The 19,289-nt window shown below is 36.3% G+C and overlaps 1 protein-coding gene across 2 annotated transcripts in view; it reads right to left on the bottom strand.

Annotated features, from left to right (window-relative positions):
- SMG1 (SMG1, nonsense mediated mRNA decay associated PI3K related kinase) overlaps positions 1-19,289 on the bottom strand; it is a 65,682-nt gene that overhangs the window by 17,716 nt on the left and 28,677 nt on the right. For both annotated transcript variants that reach the window (XM_027654899.1, XM_027654900.1), the window contains 26 exons: positions 18,806-18,924; positions 17,977-18,064; positions 17,793-17,894; positions 17,211-17,351; positions 16,716-16,915; positions 16,243-16,439; positions 15,393-15,560; positions 14,423-14,577; positions 13,209-13,354; positions 12,339-12,540; positions 10,507-10,616; positions 9,982-10,129; positions 9,442-9,601; positions 8,669-8,789; positions 7,784-8,032; positions 7,220-7,504; positions 6,156-6,300; positions 5,738-5,876; positions 5,212-5,442; positions 4,937-5,114; positions 4,183-4,344; positions 3,638-3,855; positions 3,292-3,446; positions 2,114-2,336; positions 942-1,188; positions 100-329 (listed from right to left, as the gene is read on the bottom strand). In XM_027654899.1, coding sequence (XP_027510700.1) covers positions 100-329; positions 942-1,188; positions 2,114-2,336; positions 3,292-3,446; positions 3,638-3,855; positions 4,183-4,344; positions 4,937-5,114; positions 5,212-5,442; positions 5,738-5,876; positions 6,156-6,300; positions 7,220-7,504; positions 7,784-8,032; positions 8,669-8,789; positions 9,442-9,601; positions 9,982-10,129; positions 10,507-10,616; positions 12,339-12,540; positions 13,209-13,354; positions 14,423-14,577; positions 15,393-15,560; positions 16,243-16,439; positions 16,716-16,915; positions 17,211-17,351; positions 17,793-17,894; positions 17,977-18,064; positions 18,806-18,924 — 4,519 coding nt within the window. The remainder of the gene's footprint in view (positions 1-99; positions 330-941; positions 1,189-2,113; positions 2,337-3,291; positions 3,447-3,637; positions 3,856-4,182; positions 4,345-4,936; positions 5,115-5,211; positions 5,443-5,737; positions 5,877-6,155; positions 6,301-7,219; positions 7,505-7,783; positions 8,033-8,668; positions 8,790-9,441; positions 9,602-9,981; positions 10,130-10,506; positions 10,617-12,338; positions 12,541-13,208; positions 13,355-14,422; positions 14,578-15,392; positions 15,561-16,242; positions 16,440-16,715; positions 16,916-17,210; positions 17,352-17,792; positions 17,895-17,976; positions 18,065-18,805; positions 18,925-19,289) is intronic.

Raw genomic sequence — 19,289 nt, 5'->3', positions numbered from 1 at the left:
ACAATCCTTTTAAGACTACGCGATTTAGAACTGCAAAGCAATCAAAATAGATGTTCCCCTTCTGATTTGTTCTAGTTATCATAAAAACACAGCAGCTACCTTTTGTGCTTGCAAAGCAGCTTCTCGCTGTTGCCAGCGCTTGTAGAGACCAAACAAAGGTGTAGCTCCATCCACCCACTGGATCAGGCCTGACCTTGTTCCCAGAGGTGTCACAGAGTAGTGCCTTGCATGGAACCTTGGTGTCTCTTGGCGGTTAATAGTAGCAAACATGGTGTTCACAATTGATAAGAACTGCATGATTCTTTCATCTAGATGCAAGTCTTCCAAGCCTGCAACAAATTTGTTTAAAGTTTAGTTTCTTCCAGAGGGAAAAAAAAAAAATCTTCTCCTAGAGTCCAAAATTCAGCATTTTTTAAGCTACTTTATTTCAGACTGTGAATATCTTTATGAATTATGTAGATTAAGCATGAGTTGTTAAGCCTAAATCTAAATATTTACATGGCATTTACCTACTAGAATCACCAGTTTATGCCAGCCCACTCTGTCAGAGGTACACACAATAGTTACTAACATAACAAACAGATCTTTCCCTTTCAGGGAAGGCAAGAAGTCTCTCAAGTTCTCTTTTAGGTGCTACCTTAAGCTTCTGAAAAATTGCATCCAGCTAATCCAATCAACATGCAAGCAGGACACTGCTTCTAATGAAGGTCTTATAAAGAAGGGATTTGAAACACTCCAGACTTACAGCTTCACAAGGCAAAATTCCTTGAAAATGTTTGGTGAAATAGGAGGTAGAGAAGAGAGAGAGAGCAAATGCTTCAAACTCCTCTTTCTCCATATCATTCAGGCAGATAAAACAGAAGTTGCACCGTGCAGTCTTCCTGACAGTCTAATTTCTAACAAGAGACAGTGCCTTGTATGAGAAAAACACAATTACTTACCTTTGAACAGGTAGGGATAGTTCTTCCCATCTGAACCCAGGAAAAGCAGCTTTTTAGGTTTCGTTTTGGTAGGCAGGATTGTGATGGTGCTGCCCACACTGTGAATTGTGACTGTGTCCCTGGTAGATACTTCTCCAGGAAGTGCTATTTCAGTGTTCATCATGGCAGCCAACCAAGGACTGATTTCTTCAAGTCGTAAGAGGTAACTGGCCCGTTTCTGTGCTCTTTGCTGCAAACTCAGCATAACCTATTCCAAAGAAAGTTTATTCTTTTAGGTAGAGGTTCACCTCAATAGCATTAAAAACCAAAACCACCACCAAACCAGACTTAATGGTGGTCATTTCCAGAAAGCAGAGAGATTTTTCTTAGATTCCCTTCCACCCTTTCCACCCTATTGATCCAGATACAGTTTAGAATGAAGATGACAAAAACTAAAAGACATCCTTTATACAGCAAATATACCCTGTGTAGTGATAAGCACTGAAACCACAACAAATCATGCTCCTCCAGAGGTTTGCTTCTGCATTACAAATATCTGAGCAGTGGTTAAAGACAGCAGCATTCAGCAACCTCCTGTTGATGTATCTGCATGTTGTTTGTTCTGCAAAGTAGAAGGGGAAGTACAGGGAAAAGTCTAGCAAGACTTTTAAAAACCACCAGACTGGTTCTGCATAGCTGAGTGAATATTTTGTTTCTCTTCAGACCCACAAAAAACTAAGACAAGATCACATAATTGACAAAGTAGCCTGGGAAGGGTTGATCATATGAAAGTTGCTGCATAGCTGGAGGAATATGCTTAGATAACCAGAGAATTAACTTGTTAAAATTTAAATCTACTAAACTCAAATGGTATACTTTCAGAAAAATGGTATTAAAAAAAAAAAAAAGCCCTCTGCTCCCAGAACTAACGGAATCTCAGACAGCAGAAGATGAAAGATTTGAAAAACAAAATTATTTCACTGGATAGAAATACAATAACAGACAGTCAACAGGACTTCTGTTGAAGCAAAAATTACTGTGCTTTAGTGTCCAGGGTGCCTATCCTTAGAAGACAGAGTTCCAGGCTGCAAATTCTGATATGACAAGAGAAGAGGAGAAGGAGAGGGTCAAGCAAAAGGTGCAGCAAGAGCAGAAAGCCTCTACATTGTGCTCATCATTTGTGCATATAATACCTCTTTAAATGGGAGCCAGCTGCTTCCAGGTTTAGCAGGATTCAAAGGATTCTTAAGTTTCTCTAGTGCATTTTCAATTGCATCTCCATAGTTGTCCTGAAACCACTTCTCATGAGGAGTTTCTGCAGGAGCTGCAGTGATGCTCCGCACGTGCTCCAAAGCAAACACGATGGGCTTCATTAGAGCTGTGTGCTTCTCACGCATGATGGCGATTTTCTCCTCTCTGTCATAAAAAAACACACCAAAATTTCTTCTTAATGCCATAAAACCAAGTTAACTCATCATCAGAGCATTAAAATAACAACAAATGAGATATTGAAGAATTCACGAAAATCATTACATCTCTAAAATGAAGTCTTCAAGGATGATCATACTAAAGGGAAGAGTATTTCATTCCACATTTAATGCAGTGCTCCTCTGAACCACATTTTTTTTCTTTTCTTTTTTCCTTTTTTTTTTTAAACAAAACATTTGATCTGAGTTCTTCATCATTGGAAACGCTGATGAGAAGCTCTGAGCAGAAACCACTCTAAACAACTGATTGCCTTTAAGAAAAGAGCTCTTTACTAATACTTCTTGAGAATGTACCACACTATAAAAGAAGGGGAAGAGAGATTTAGATCATTTTGTTCTCCCACCTCATGTTAGACCTCACAAAAGGGTTCAAGAGGCATTCTTAACCTTAGCCAGGTTGCCCAGTGAATAGATCACCTCTTCCACTAATCCATTCACAGGAGAACCCAGGTGAGGGAGAAAAAAATACTTGCTCAACACTGAAAACTAAAAGCAGAATAAAACATTCTGTTTACTCCAAACATCTGTATTTACAGTAACCTCTAAATAGATTATACCCTTCAACATGCTTGTCCTCATTTCATCTGACTTGGAAATCAAGAACTACAGGATCTCATAATCCCCAACTTCATATGCATCAGGTTTAACACATTATTACTAAAGAAATCCCAACATGGATTTACAGGTAGACTGTTGCTGTTTCTCATTGGATTAGAGTACAAGCTGTAACATCAAAATCTTTTGAAATAAGGCTGCAAGCTTACAAAGCAGCAGCTGGGATAGTATGAACTCAGGAGCAATACCACTGCTAGTTGGTTGGACTGTATGCTTCCCAAAAACAAACAGTTGTTATGTTGTCATCTGAATTACTGACAAAGACATACTTCCGGAGGGTGTTGTTGTTTTGGACCCTCTTGACTTCATCTTCCAGTTGCTGAATCCGTCTGAGGACATACATGTGCTGCTGCAGTAGAACTCCCAGCCAAAGTTCATCCCAAAGAACTGTAACTCTGCGCAGCTCAGCCACCAGCATCTGAACCTGTATAAAACAAGATTCACTTCTTTTAAAAGAGGTAGTGTTCAGAATTATTTTCGTAGATGAACAAGTTGAAAAAAGATGACAGCCTAAAGCAAAGAAACACCAAACTTTCAGTAGCCCAACCCCCAAGATAAACAAATTCCATATTTTGTCATTCAAGTGCCCAAATAGTGTTCATTTGGATTATTCACCTGCAATACCATTGTTGGATTTGCAGCAGAGAGTTTCTCCACAATTTTGCTGTAGCAATCTTGCATCATTGCTTGATCTTCATTTAATCCAGTTTTTGTATCATCTTTACTACTTTCTTGGGAAGCTGGGGTGCTCCCTCCATCACATTCACCACCCAACAGTTCTTCTCCTTGAATATTACCAAGCAAAGTAGGGATGGCAGAAGGCAGCTTGTTCCCTAAATTAAAAACAGATGCTAAAATATTACCTAAACTAAAATATATCACTCCATACTTCATTTAGCATCAGGTCCCCATATTACACATGAAGTACTGGTGAAGTATATGAAAAATATGCAAAATTGAAAGTCTTATTTGTCAGGCTGGTAAACTGGATAAAAAGTATCAGTGAGGTTCTATAATAAAAATATTCTTAAGATACAAAGTACCAGAGTTACTGAGGAAAAAAAAAAAACCAAACAAAAAAACCTCTCAGTATCATTTTATCCAGTAAATAAAAATGTATTAGCTCAAGTTTATTCAAATGTTTATTTTTATCTCCATACCTGAAGTCTGGGATTCACTGCTAAGTGAAATGGTTCCCACTATTGCAGGATAGAGTATGAGATGAGGAGAATCTTGAGCCACTCGACACAGTAAGTTGCAAATACTTTGACGAACGTACACTTCTGGGTGATTCAGGCGGGAGAAAAGCTGGGGTATAATACCTGCAGGAGGAGGAAAGGAAAGTGTGCTGACAAATGAGGCAGAATTTTATTTCAGTTTTAAAAGCATGCCTTTTTCTGAGTTGTGAGAAAAAATAAAGTACAAATTTACAAAAGAGTCCAAAAGAAAGTGCAATTTTACAATAGTTGGCCTCCTCTCCTGCTGCCTTCCACACTAAGTCCATAACCTTTTGAGGGAAAGTCCCTGAACAACCAGAACCAGCAGCATAGTAACAAACAGTTACTTTTGAGACATCTGGCTTTAGTCACACATCTTTCTCAACTGTAGCTGGAAAAAAACCCACCCCATTTGTTTAAGGTGGTAATATAATGTAATATATCATAAATTACATCTCCTTTTTCCTTCCTAGGTCTTCAGATGGGGAAAGGAGGGGATCAGAATCTGTGCTACTTAACTACTCTAAGATCAGAATGTATGGCAGACCTGAATATCTTTACTACATTATTTAGTAAAAGACAGGCTCTCTGTCTATGATGCTTACATAAAAATTTTATCTAAGTGCAACAAACAGCTTTCTGCATTTAGAGAAAATGCATCAAAATAAATTTTAACAACTAGATACAATCTATTTACCTCTCCAAGGAGCAGTAGGTGTTGTTTCTAGCCCATGCTCTAGATACTGCCTAAGTTCCCCAGCATGTTTCACAAGCAACCGTAACAGTCTTAGGGTTGCCATTACAATAACATCATCAGTGCTTTGCTCAGAGGTGTTTCTTAAGTGCAGTCTGGGATCTTCTTCATCAAGTGGAACCTTGAAACAAAGAAATACTCTCTAAGTTAAGTACATAGCTCATACCAGGATTTAGTAAAGTTTGTAACTGGATTTCCTTATCAGCATGAACACTAACCTGACCAGCATTGAGTTTGAGGAAAGTAAAATATGCACTGCAGGAGAGCTTATAGAGACTGAAGATTCTGTCTACAACTTTCCTCCACACTTTAATTAATCCTTCTGTTGCGTTTTCATCTAGATCTGAAAGCCAGGGACAACTTGTTAATAACTGACGCCATATCACATCCACCATATCATCTTCCTCATTGTCCTCATTTTCAGTGATTTGTAGAGTCATGTCTTCATCCTAAATGCAAATAAAGAGAAAACAGATTTGACTAAGTCATCCAACAATTTCTACAAGCAATGTTAGTTCCAAATCCAGTTTTTGTCTATGCAACTCACGGAACTGCATTAGTTGATCACATTACCATAGTTCAGTGGCAACAGATGTGTTACCACTTACCTAACAGATAGTTTCTTGTACTGTCTGAATTTTAACTTTTAGACACTTAGAAGAGTTCACATGAATCACAAAAATAAAGAAAAATAAGGTTTACACTGAAGCTGAACATTTTTTAAGCAAGCAAATTTACACTCACTTGAATTCCGGCTGGACGACACACTGCCTGCCCAAGAATCCCATAGATTTTCTCTTTATCTTCCTCTGCAATGTTGTCTGGAAGCAAGTTCTGAACCTCAGATTTTTCCCGGGGCAGCAGACGAACACCTTCTCCCTGACTGTAATATTTAATGCGTTACTGATCCCTGTTACATGGCTATTTGTAGAGATATTGAAACCATTAAGACTATATATATAAAACTCCTTGAAGGAAGAATCATCTTTATCTCAGAATTAAAAGCTTCTTTTTACAGAGGGTAAGTAATCAAGGGAATAGTCATTTCTCTGCTCAAATGCGACTTCAAGCCACAAACAACAGTAATCATAAATACAAAGCTAGGGTTTATCTTAAGAAAACTAATTGTGCTGCATAGATTTAAGCATTAGGATGAATTTACCTGGCATTATCAACTACTTTCCGGCCCCATCTGTAGGCCCAGCTAGCCAGGGCTGCCCAAGACTTGGCTACTTCAGGTGCCTGTACTGAAGACAAGTGATACAGCTGGCCCAAGATGAAGTCTGGTTCTCCAACTCCAATGTTTACTGTGATAGGAGAAATAGAGCAATGTATGTTATGGTGTAAAACCGACTTCTAATTCCCTTAACACAGAAAATAACATCAAACACATTATGAGCACGTAATATTTTTTTCAGTACAATTAGTATCCAAGGGTGTATAATCTTACAAAATGAAATTATTTTTCAGTTCTGACACTGCTGCTAAATGAAGCAGTCTTCATTTGTTAACCACCGTTGCTTATACTCTACAATTGTTTCCTTTTTTGCAGGAAGATGGAAATGAGGCAAGAAACTCATGATCTCCAAAAGAACACAATGCTTCAGAGAGCAAGTAGAATTCTATGAAGTACCCAGGGCAGTGCAGTTGTGTTTATTTGTATATATCTAAGTTATTTATGAAATCCATGCTTAAAGAAAGACAGAGTTTATCTTAACATTTAAGAAAAAAGTCTGCTGAAAACTGGGAATGAGAGTACATTTGCAGCAACAGCAGAAGTGCTCAGATTAAGCACAGATTAAAGATCATGAGAAAACCAAAGTACTTTTCACACTTATCAGGTCCTTCAAAACATAAATCCTATCCATGCTTAATCTGAAAGATCTCATTCAATCTTTAGCATATAAATAAGATGAAAACAAACATATATGGGACAAAAATTTATATCCTCATACAAAATAAGTAAGTGCATACCAGTTTCTTCTTAAGGTCATCATCATTTCAATGAGAAAAACGTTATAGAAATATGACAGAAATTTTAAGGTGTTTGGGTTTTTTAACTGTATATAGTTACCTACTGCAGAAAACATACACTGTTTATATCTGTATTAGGAAAACAAATACCAGTGATGGAGCACTCAGTCCTTACCAGCATAACTGGTGCTATCCCTCAGTGGAATCACCAATAACTAATTTAAAAAATAAGAAGGAGGAGGAGAAATGTACCTGTAGATTCACTTTCAATCCTAGGATATTCTTCTTCTAGCGTATTAACAGCTGGGAGATCAATCAAATTATATATGTTTTTAGACAAGGTAGACAGACCAGTGTGATTCTGCTGCTGTCGAGCTCTATACACTTGTTTCAACTGTCCTGAAATCTCTTTCCATTCTGCTTGAATCCATTTAGCCAGGGTGAGAATAGATTTAGCAACTGCATACTCGGCTTTGGCAGATTTGCAGAAAGATATGGCACAAGAACTCAGCATTTCCATGGCATGTGTTGACTGACCTGCATATCATGAAAAGCAAATCTTCAGTACTGTGTTAACAACGTATTCAGATACAGCTTGTAGCAATGTATTTTTACACAGAAAATTCTCTTTTGAAGTTAAAAATTACAAGTAAGAAAAGACTTGTGAAAACCCTTTCAGACTGAGACAACAGTTAATAGTATGAAATCAGTTCCTAATGATACTGTCCTATTATGATTTCTTCAAGATCAGGGGAATCAGCCTGGTTATAAAGACAAGCACCTCCAGCCACTATAACACAAACAGCAAACACTCACCTGCTGTGTATAACAATTTTGTTTTCTCAATATCGAGTTCAGGGCCCCATTTTTCATCTATCTGACCCGGAGCAGACAACTTTTTAAAGTGCTGGACTAAGTCCTGAGCAGTGGTGGTTTTTCCCAGCTGAACCTCGCTGCACTGGGCAAGCAGCCGGGTGGCCAGGGCGATATTTCCTCGCTTCCGAGCAAATTTCGCTGCTGTTAAACCCAGTTCCATTAGATGGCTTTTAATTGGGACTGTTGGTTCTGCAGAAGGAAGCAAGACATTGCCAACAAAATTATTAAATGATTATCTGACACAGACAGATAATTTCTGCCCAATGTATTCTGTACGTGGCCATCAGTGAAAAATTTCTCAGCTCTCTTATTTTTAATATTTCCTTCAGAAATTGAGATGATTTAACTTAGCCTAGAATATTCACACACCCCCACTGAAACAAAAAATATATCCATAGATTATCTGCTGGGCAGAAGAGATTTTTTCCACTATAATCACTCTTCTTAGCTAATAAACCTACTTGTCCCCTGATAGAACTTTCCTCCCATTACCTCTTATTATACCTCACATTTAAATGGCTTTTGTGACTGTTTTTAAAGACCCATTATTCATACTGTTGAAGTGTTCAAAAGTAAAAGCATCTAAAGTGCAAAGAGTTGAGCAAGCAAGGTGTTATTAGGAGAGTACAGAACTGCTAAACACTTCAGAAAACACAGTAATTGAGACCATGAGTTGTAAAGCAAGACACCCAAAGGACAAAACTTGGCTTTTAAAAAGTGATCCATCTCAATAACAGAAAAAGACATAGCTGCTGCTTTCAGCAGACAATTCAAGTTCAAATTCTTCATTTACTTTTCATAACACTAATATGAGAGCTTACATACCTTTAAGTTTTTCCATCAGTTGATTCTGGTACACCGTGTACCTCAGTGCGTGCATCCATGGCCTCACATCATGCTGTTTGCATGACCTCAAAGCATCATTGAAGAGAGGTACAAGACAGTCCTGAAGAGGCACAGAAGTTTCATAGTTGTCATAAGACACAACTTTACTACAATGTATTTTCACTTATTAAAAGCAAAGACCATTTTAGTGCAAAGGAAACATTTTTATTTGTATTAGTAGCCATACTTTATCATTAACTAATAAAACCTAAATATGTTTTATGCTTGATTTTGAAAGGACAACACTAAGAATTTGCTCAAAATCAAGTTGAATTCTTTTCTGAACACTGTGATTAGTAATTAGAACTAGATCATTCATACGGGTTGGAGTCTGACAGTTTTTAATCGCTGAAGTAATTTTTTAAATTAAAATATTTTCAAGTTGCTTTAAAGTAAATCACATGTTTTGCACAACTGTTACAATGTACCTAGAGAAGAAATACCAACACTTCTCTAAAAGGCAACTACCAATAAAACTTCAAAAATACTGTAACTGAAAGAGTTGTCATATATTTATAACTATAAAAAAGTCCAATTGACATGTAAACTTAAAAAAAACTTGGGTCAAGGCCCATTAGTGAACTAAATGAGATCTTTTTACAGTATAATTAACAACTGACAGAACAATTAATGTATGTTTTCTATTCAACACTTCACAACATGACATGGAGAAAGACATGACCCCAATTTAGCTTTTAAACACACAGATATACCTCGGATGTCAGCCTGTTGCACACAGTGTTTTCCAAAGCAGAAGAACAATACAACTGAAGAGTGCTCAATACTGGTAAAGACTGAGACACAGTGAGTGTAGAAAGTCTCAAAGGTCCAATAGCAATACGGGATGTTTGCTTTAAGTACTTAATAAGATTTCTGAAATAAAAGGATCAGAGCAGTCATTTTTGTTAACTAGGCTTTAAGAGTAAATAGTGATATCAAAATTACTGAAGAAAAACCAAATTCAACATCTTTAAAAAGATGACAAGAAAATCTTGCACTCTTACACACAAGTTACAATACTTTATTAATAAACTGACAAGCAAAATTACTTTATCAGCTCAAAGGACTTTATCAATTACATAAACTCCAAGTTAAACATCATCTTATTTTTCCTCAGTAAGCTTATAACACACAACAACTAAAACTGGCAGCAAACTACTATAGGTGCTGAAGCTTTACACAAAGTTATGTTTAACAAGCTAAAAAAGGTTTTCACAGTGTATTACATTCATTCATAGCACATTTCAACTTACTCAGATATTGACTGCCACTTTTGCTCCTGTTCTATGTGGTTTACAGCTGTTGCCAGACACACTGAACTTCTCAAAAGCTGTACTTCAACTGCTTTTTGAAGTTCTCTTGGATCAGGACTTAGCATATTAGGAAGGAGCTTCTTCATGTCTACATGGAGATCAAACAATTGAAACCAACAAGAACTGCCAAATTTTATCAAATTCCACTATCTGAGAATGCATTTTTGACAGTAAGGAAGTTTGGGAAAAAAAACCTTTTAAAAATATATATTACGTATATATTCATGTTAGAAATCCATGACAGATTACTTCTAAACAGTCACATTAACTCCAGAAAACACACTTGCATGAACATTTAGGATGACTACTGCCAATTATTTTGAAGCCTGATTCATAAAGGTTATGGTCAGTCCACTGAACACAGCAAACTGCATTCAGAAGTTTCAGCCTGTCATTTATAGAAACAGATATATGAAAAAATATTTACTTTTGTATTTGAAGTAATATTAATTTATGCATTTATACCTATTTTTTCTTTGGATCCGCCTGCAAGCAGGTTGATATTTTCTCCTGGTAATAATTCTAGTTGTTCAGTGCATTCAGTAAGTTGTCCAGACTCAAAGCTGCTCAAAGATCTGCAATTCAATGTGTACAGTTTTATTTTCACATTTTTTACTTCACCCCAGTTGCTAGGTATATTATACAACAAACACTCAAGACTAACTTCAATTCTAGAGCACTTACAATGAATTCTAAGCAAAAAAATCCCAATTTTCACACAGATCAATAAAAGGCACTAGTACTGCACCAAATGGGTAAATTCAGTACTGAAGTGACAGGGAAGAACAGTTCTCCAGCTGTGAAGCTTTTCCTATTACCATGTAATACTCTTCTACCAGAGTCTGGAAGTCAAAGGAAACCCAAAACTTTTTCCCCTGTCTATGCACAGAAAAGTTTCATGGCAGAATTTCATGAGGCCACGGTTTCAACTCCCCAGTTTACATGTAACCAAGACTGCAGAAATACTGGAGTACTTGCAGGTCATAAACAAATTTATATTGCTTATTGGTTTATACTGCTTAACAGTCTGAGGCAGCAAATTTAATGTTTCCCCCCACACTGTCCTACATTGGAAAATAATTTGGGCATTACAGATTTTACAGAACTGCACAAAAAATAGCACAGAAAAGTTAAGAGGCTTGATGTCTCAGAATACAGAATATTCCAGGGTTCAATATTCTTGTTACTATTCACTGAAGGAGCAACTGCCCACGTATCTGGACTAGAAAAGAAGTAAAAATTCAGCATGTGAAATCTCCCCTTTCTGCTGAATTATTTTGATCCTCATTACTACAGTGTCTCTTAGCCTGTTCAGGGTCAGAAGAGCTAAAGTGCTGTTCATCCTCAGGAGTTCCCTACAGGATTTTTCTCATTAGATAGTACCTTACTTCCAGTAATTATCTGAATGAAAACTAACTCAAACCAGTCAAAATGACAAGACCTCTGCAATGGTACCACAAGTACAGTGGGTTTAGTTTAGAAAAACACAAATACTCAGAAATTACACATTTTCACATCCATAACAAGCACTCACCCTCCTAATGAATTAATTGCACAACTGCAACAAGAAAAAGGATCACCCCTTTCTCTGACAGAAGCACCTTGTCAGAACCACAAGATTTTATTTCACTGCTTCCTTCTATGCTTTTATTTCCAAGCCAAGAAATTTCAGCCAGAAGGATTTTACAATGTTTACCACAATAGTACAGGGATGGAAAGTAATCAAGTTGTCAAAAAAAGGACCCTTAAACCTTGAAGGACTATTCAATGTCCAATTTTTTCATGAACCAGACAAATATCAAGGGTCAGGAAATAAATGCACAAACTACAATTCTAAATTCCATTAAAAAAAGAAACAAAACAACAAACATCAAAGCAGCCAAAACTGCTCCTTCCTATATTTTTTACATTAAATTAATGAATTAAAATATTTAAGAACTGTACCACTGAAAGGCATTTTACTTCCTGCTATTATTTAAGTTGTGCAAAAGGATGCATATTCTGCTAAGAGAATCAGAAGAGATTTGGTATATTTTTCCTTCAATGAAAGATGTTTTTCTTGAACACTAAGAAGCCTCAGCAGCCAGAAAGGCATAGTAACTATTTAGAATGGTATTACCTCTTCACTCATCTGTAAATATCATAGTCAAGTTTTCACACCCCCCAGAACACAACTTTCTTATTTGCATGCCTGTATTTAAAAACTGACATTTTCTAAAATCCATATACACTTTAATGTTTCAGTTTTAAATTAATGAACTCCAAGGTACTGTTGAATAAACTAATTATATCCTTACTTTATGTAGTTAAAATCTGCTTTCAGATTGATTGAGGTATTACTATTGCTTTTCTTCAATTCGTGGACCATATTTTGCCACTCCTGAACAGCAGCCCAGTCCGCAATGGAAATGTAACATTCACATGCCTTGTTACCCAAGTAGTTTATAACTTCAGGTGAAGAGTCACTTGGCTTAGTCAGGACAGTTTTTCTAGTTTCTCCTGTGAAATGAAAAAAATATATATAGACACACCTAAATTTACATTTTAAAATAGCAATTCTATTACTCAAATGTAATTTCTATGTCTTTGGTCAAGAAAAACAATTTTTTTAAAAAAATCAAATAGTTACACAATGTCTGCAGTATTCTTCCACTGACACTCTTTCTAAGGGAAAAAAAAGAGAACCTTTTCAAAAGGAGGTTTTGGAAAATTTTAATCCAGATCTGTAAAGAAACATCAAAACAGAAAAACAGAACAACTAAATTAGGAACAAAGAAGGTTCTTTCTCAAAGATGTAACGGAATACTGTAACCAAGTCTTAGTTAAAAACCTCTGAGTAACTAGTGTATTTATGATACAATTATGTCATAAATACTAGTTTAAGTTATGATGATCTAAAATACATTAGAATTAAATTAGGAAGTTACAAAGTATTTTACCTATTATTTTTAGTTTCATTGAGCTAGATCACAACACTGCAAACCCTCCTATCTACACCCAATATTGGTTTCAATGGCATTAAGTGGTTCAGTTTAACTGCAGACAGAAACACGTTTTCAGATTTCAGAGTCAGACATTCCCACGGCTCTATCACTGAACATTCTCATTTTCTGTACATACATTTACAAAACTGCATTTCTCTTGAAAAGCAAACAATAAATACTGACCATTCAAGGAATGCTTTGGGCTGGTATTATTCACACTGTTTGAATTGGCCAACTTCAGAACAGTCTTGTCAAAGCCTGTTATACAGCAATCCACTCCCGTCATGGAGCACAGGTGTTCCTGGTATTCCGCAGTTGCTTTTTCAAACCTTAAACAGTTTAATGTTTTCGTCAGCATTTTCAAGAACCAGGGTAGGGGATTTTTTTGTAAATAGACAATATTTTAAGCATTTCTTTACCCCAGTACTCAAAAAGTTCACATGTCACCTTCAGCAAAAGACAGGGATTAACATAGGATACAAGCTTACTGGCTGAATTTTCCCGTTACAGCATAAGATAAAAGCTTGTCCATTGAAGTTTTAAAGTCAACCTCAAGCCAAGTATAGGCAGAAGGAAATAAATTTATTTTATATTTGACTGTCACTCTTTTTACCTGAATACTGACTAAATACATATCATTTACTAGAGGACTGTAGAACTGGCTCTAGGGCAACAATTCACACCTTAAACTTGACATTTCTGAGAAACTTCCCACCTATTACAAAACTGCATGTGATTTTAAGGAATCTTACAAAAAAAAGGAAAAAGATAGTTATAAATTTAAAATCTTTGGGTTTGTTTGGGGATTTTCACATGGAAGGTACATGACAGGTGTCTCTTTTTCATTTCATACAGAAGAAGTGATGCATTCCTTTAAGGAGATGAAAACATCAAAATGAAGGTACATCCCATCTAGAACAATGACCCACTTATTTGTATCTGTATCCAAAGATTCTACTGCAATAGACACAGAAGCCACCTTTTCAAAGCTGAAGTAAAACTGCAAAGCATGTCCCTCTCTTGGCAAACTGAGGCAGGTATTTAGATAACACACTGGCCAGAAACTTCACTAGATAATATTTAAATTAATACCATTTTGCAATGGAAAATTAAATACAGTATGAAAACAGCATTGCTGTGTAGAAAAAACTAAGAAAACAATTTAGGAACGCAAGTTATATTCAGATCCTGGTAATTTATTTAAAACTAACAGTTTAAATACCTAAAAGTGCTGGATGCATTAGGTATCTCTTAAAAGGTACACTGACTTTAACTGACATGGAAATTAGATCAGCAGTCTTGACTCATCCCACAATTTAAAAGACTCAGAAATAGAACTATTCACAAGAAGAAAAAACGTCCCAGTTTGTAGCATCCAGTTATTTAAGAAAACTTACCGCCCTTCTGCTTGTTGAGCTACAGAATTGATCCAGGAGAGACTCTTCCCAACTACAGCAGAAGACCAGACAGCAATACCCTGAATAGCTTCAGGACAGTGAAGCTCACATAATGCTTCTACCAGCATCATAATTGTCACTTCCAATTCATTTCCCTAAAAGCAAACCAAAAGCATTATTTAACAAGACCCATATAAATTAAGAGCTATATACACACGTGGGTAAATACTTGAAAATGGTGAAGCAGTAGTTCATGACAAGCATCTCCTCATATCCATTCACTGCACTGCTTTTGGAAAAGCAGGGGAGCTAAGGTGACAATATGTGCTGTGAAACCACAGCCTGAATGCCAGCAGTTAGCAATTACTATGTGATGGTTTATACCTATGTGAGAATTCATAAAGCAGCATGAATGAAACAAGTATCTATCAATCCTTCTTTGATAAAATATTTAAACAAATCAAGTCACATACTGAAGAAACTATTCATCCTTTTCAAGAAGGCTTTATCCACTTATCCCACTCCTGTACTTAACTTGCTAGTTTACTTATAGAGGAAGGATAGCCTCATGATACAATCCCCTTCCTCCTCATACCCACAGATAAGCAAAGACATTACACTACCATAAGCTTGGGAAGGCCTCATACTAATGCAGCACCAGTTTCATAAGGTTTAACCAGGACCTTCTACTTAAAAAAGGGCTCCATTCAATCTGTGAATTAACTATAGCACTCATTTCTGTGTAGTATTTGACCACACATGTACAGTACATCCTAATCTTCAACCAACCTACTGTATCCAACTTACAACCACAGAAGTCTGTCAATACAGAATCAAGAGTTAAAAATGTTAAATAACACATTCCTTTACATACCAGTTGGTTCAATAACAACCAATTGCCTCAGCTTAGTTCTTTTACAATACAACGTGAATATTTTTGCAGTATCTACAGAGTTTGAAAAGAGAGTACCTGAGAGATACTATTATTAGTTTTCATTTCTGTGAGTAAATCAAATCCATGCCTGACTGTCACAGCAGGTTGGCCAGCCAGCAATCCAACTCTCATGATGGAAAGTCTAATCCGTGTCAGCCAATCCTGGCACGTCTGACGATTAGTATAGAAGAATGTCCTGATAACCTTTAAAGACAGAAGAAAAGCTTCAAATCACCATTCTTCTGTACAAATTCAAAATAGTTACATTAAGTACTTGATAAAAATGAAAGGCAGGAAGGTTTCCTTTCTCCACCTGAGATGAAGAAATGGGTAAAATTCTGCATCTTTCATTTTATTAACGCAGATGGTCTGGAATCACGTGTAGCATCCAACTGGCCAGGTACACTGGCAAGCTAAAAGTCTTTAGGTGAACTGGCTATAAATTATGTATTACTGTCATGTCAAAGTCTGGTAATTAAACAGTTTATTTCAACAGGGAAGAATGTTTTGCAGTTAGGACTACACAAAGGGGTATGTTGCTTATAAATAATTACTACATTCCTCAGAAAGCAATTTAAAGTCCCAAATAACTGTGTTACTTTATTACAAAACTGCTGACAATCTACAAATAGGAGACTGCTACAAATCAGTGGTACTACAGACTTGATTGATTTGTACAACTATACAAACTGGTACTCCAGAAATATAGCCTGGTTTAACCTGTTCTCCAGGAATAAGCCCAAGTCAAAGGCAGACTTTTTTAAGAGTCTCAAACTTTGTTCAAGAAGTTCTTCTGAAATTTAACAGTTAAGAACTGAACAACCCTGAAAACACTGTTCACTCAGTGGACTGTTTCGAGTAACATCAGCACTGTAAACAGACATACCTTGGGTGGGGAGGTCAGGGCATTGGCACATCCTTCATATGCATTGTACATCAATTTTTCTAAGTTCTCCAAATACTGCAGAAGGAGAACAAGCCTAAGCTGGTTGCTACTGTGTCCTTCGTCATTGTCTGCAGTAGTCCACTGGTTGACATCTTGATCAGGGTTTAACGTATGGGCTGCAAGGTTCCTAATAATACCTACACATTTTACCAAAACATGGGGGGGAAAAAGGTTATCAGACAGTATTGTATTTAAACATGTCAAAGGATAGAAATGCTAGTTCTCAAAATCTGTCAAAACAGTATCTTTCTAAATTAATCTAATTATCAAAATTAACAGTAATTATGCAACATCTTTAAAATCTGTAATCACTGAAAAATAAAGCCATTGTGCTTCTTGCCTTGAACATGAAGACCTTAGCTTCACAACCCTAAAAAAATCCCATTAAAATAATCTGGGTTTTTTCACTTTACCTTCAATTGTTTGAAATGTATCTTGGGCTCTACCCAGAGGAGTTCGTAACTTCGAAAGAACAGTGAACTGAGCTGCTTCCCAAACAGCCCATTGCCAGAGCACAGCATCAGTCTTCAACAGGTTCCGAGGGATGGTTGGCTGATCTCTCTTATCTAGTCTTTGACAGCTGTAGAACAACCTTTCTAACCAGTTATCCTTCCTGAAAGAAAACATCACTGCATTAACACGAGTTCATGTGGTAACAAGTTTATACCGCACACACTTCATCACCCTATTGCTCTCAAATCTCTCACAAAATTATTTTAAATCAACAATGTACACAGGTAAATATGCCAAAAGGTGTGTATTTAAGATACTTATAAATACCCAAAAAAGACTGAAAGTAAAGCAATGTAATTTGTAAAGACAATTACAAATTCTAAACTAAACATAACTCAGAACTGTTTACTATAAATTCAACATTCATGGATTCCAGTTCTACAAGAAATTCTTACCCAGTTCGGTGGAGGTTTCCATACAAAATAAAACTAATGACATCAGAGAAATCCTGTGGGTGGAATGTATTACTCGGAGCTTTGCTCATATGACTTCTTATAGCCAAAGAAATTTCTTGTATTTCTGTGTGGGTACGGTTACTGCAGGAAGAGTATAGAACCCATGCTATAATGTACTTGAATAAACCAAAAAAGCTGTGCAAAAGTTACACAGACACACATATATGCAATGACTGGAAATAAGAATATGCTTTGGTATTAAGGCAAGGTGCCTTCAGAGTTCAGGTCTTCAAGTCAAACTGTAGGACACAGTATTGCTGAAGCTCTGAATAACATGGACCTTACAAGCATTCCTATTTGCTTCAAGAAGTGATACATAGGTTATAAAATTTGCTAATTACTTTGTTACTATCTACTCTTCTTAAACCTCTAAAAAAGTAAGAGATAGCAAGACACTTCAAACTTTCTGATTTTAAGTTAAGAGAGTATGATGACACTGCACTGGCATTATCTTTCAGATAAGTGTCACTGAAGAAAGAAACTAAACAATTCTTTATATTGAAGCTCATTTGAAAAACCTACCTCAACACAACATCTAAAGGAATTGACTTCAGAAGTTTTCCAAAAGCTTGTCTTACACGAGCACCGCTGTGGACGAGTTGAACACGACACACATCAACACACCTGCAACAGCAAGGAGGAAGAAGGTGGTAAGATCTCCACTGACAGCATAATTCAAATAACATACAGAATTCTGTGCAAGTACCTTTGTAAAAGGTCATCTGGAAGGGAGGAAGACAGGGCATGGAGGCTACTACATGCTTGAAGACAAATGTTTACATCTTCCAGAAGTGCTGAATTAAGGAGTTGAAAGAAAAAAAAAGTTATTCTTGCTGGAATTAGATAACTCCTGCATTACTCTGGTTGTGGCACAGCATCTAAAGACATTTCTTCAGTACAGCCAGTAAAAGGAGACATAGGCTTTAAGCAATAGTTTTCATTTCATTTACTGTTTTACTATTAACAAGTAGGTGCTTAGTAAGAAAAAAAAAATCACTTGTGCTACCAGTTTCGGTAACAACTTACGGGCCTGTTTTAACTGCTGACAGATAAATCCTTCTATGATCTCTGCACATTGGCATTCCAGATATTTTCTTTCCTCATTGAAATACATTAAGGTAAAGTTAGTAACTCCTGGCCTTGGGAAATTACTGCTAGTATTATGCTACTAAAAGCATTTGTTCCCATAGTTTTGTTTACGGGTTTTGAAATCTAAACCACCATGTGACATTATGGAACAGTTCTAGTGCTTTTGATAAAGTAATAATTTTTGATTGGGAAACTGATCTACCAAAAATGTCACTGATGTATCAAATCTTACTTGTAAGAAAATTAATGGTTACATAAGTCATAGGCAGAGATCCACTTGATAAAAATCACAAAGAGAGAGTGTAAGTTTTTGCACAATACAAACTTGGAGCATCTCCAAAGTAAATGAATCAAGTACAGTTGCTGCTATCAGCAGGATAAGGCCACCCATGTACTTAATTTTTGAAATGTAAAAGCCAGTTAAGTAGAAATATGCAGTATCTTACTGTTTGCTAAAAGTCCTTTACAAAACTTATGGAAGGATGGGAGAGAAAATAACGGTGCATATGTTTCTGATTTTTTCATCAGAAGAGCCACTTCCAAAGCCCACGTTGTAAGTAGTTTCCTTCAAAAAACAAAAGTATTATTCGCTCTACACAGTTACAGAAAGGTACTTTCCAATATAACTTCAAACTACTTCACGTTACAGATCAGTATTATAACGTAATTCATTTTTTAAACAAGATGTTTTATAACTTGAAACATGTCCCCACCTTTCAAAGCATTTTGGTAACAGAGAGTGGGAACTATTGTGAAAGGACACTTTCAGTGAGCAAACCCTTTCTTTCAATAACGTTTCATAGCTCTGCTTTTACTGTATAGACCTTAGGATGCTTTTAACTCTTCTAGCTTTCAAGTATAAAAACGAGCAGCTACTTTTTCCATGGGTATTTAATTATTAAAGTTTTAAAAACCCTAAATATTTGACTG

The sequence above is a fragment of the Corapipo altera genome, unplaced genomic scaffold, assembly GCF_003945725.1.
Source record: "Corapipo altera isolate COAL_440 unplaced genomic scaffold, ASM394572v1 98, whole genome shotgun sequence".
Classification (NCBI taxonomy): Eukaryota; Metazoa; Chordata; class Aves; order Passeriformes; family Pipridae; genus Corapipo; species Corapipo altera.
Note: the sequence above shows the minus strand (reverse complement) of the source record. Positions and strands in the feature narration are given on the sequence as shown.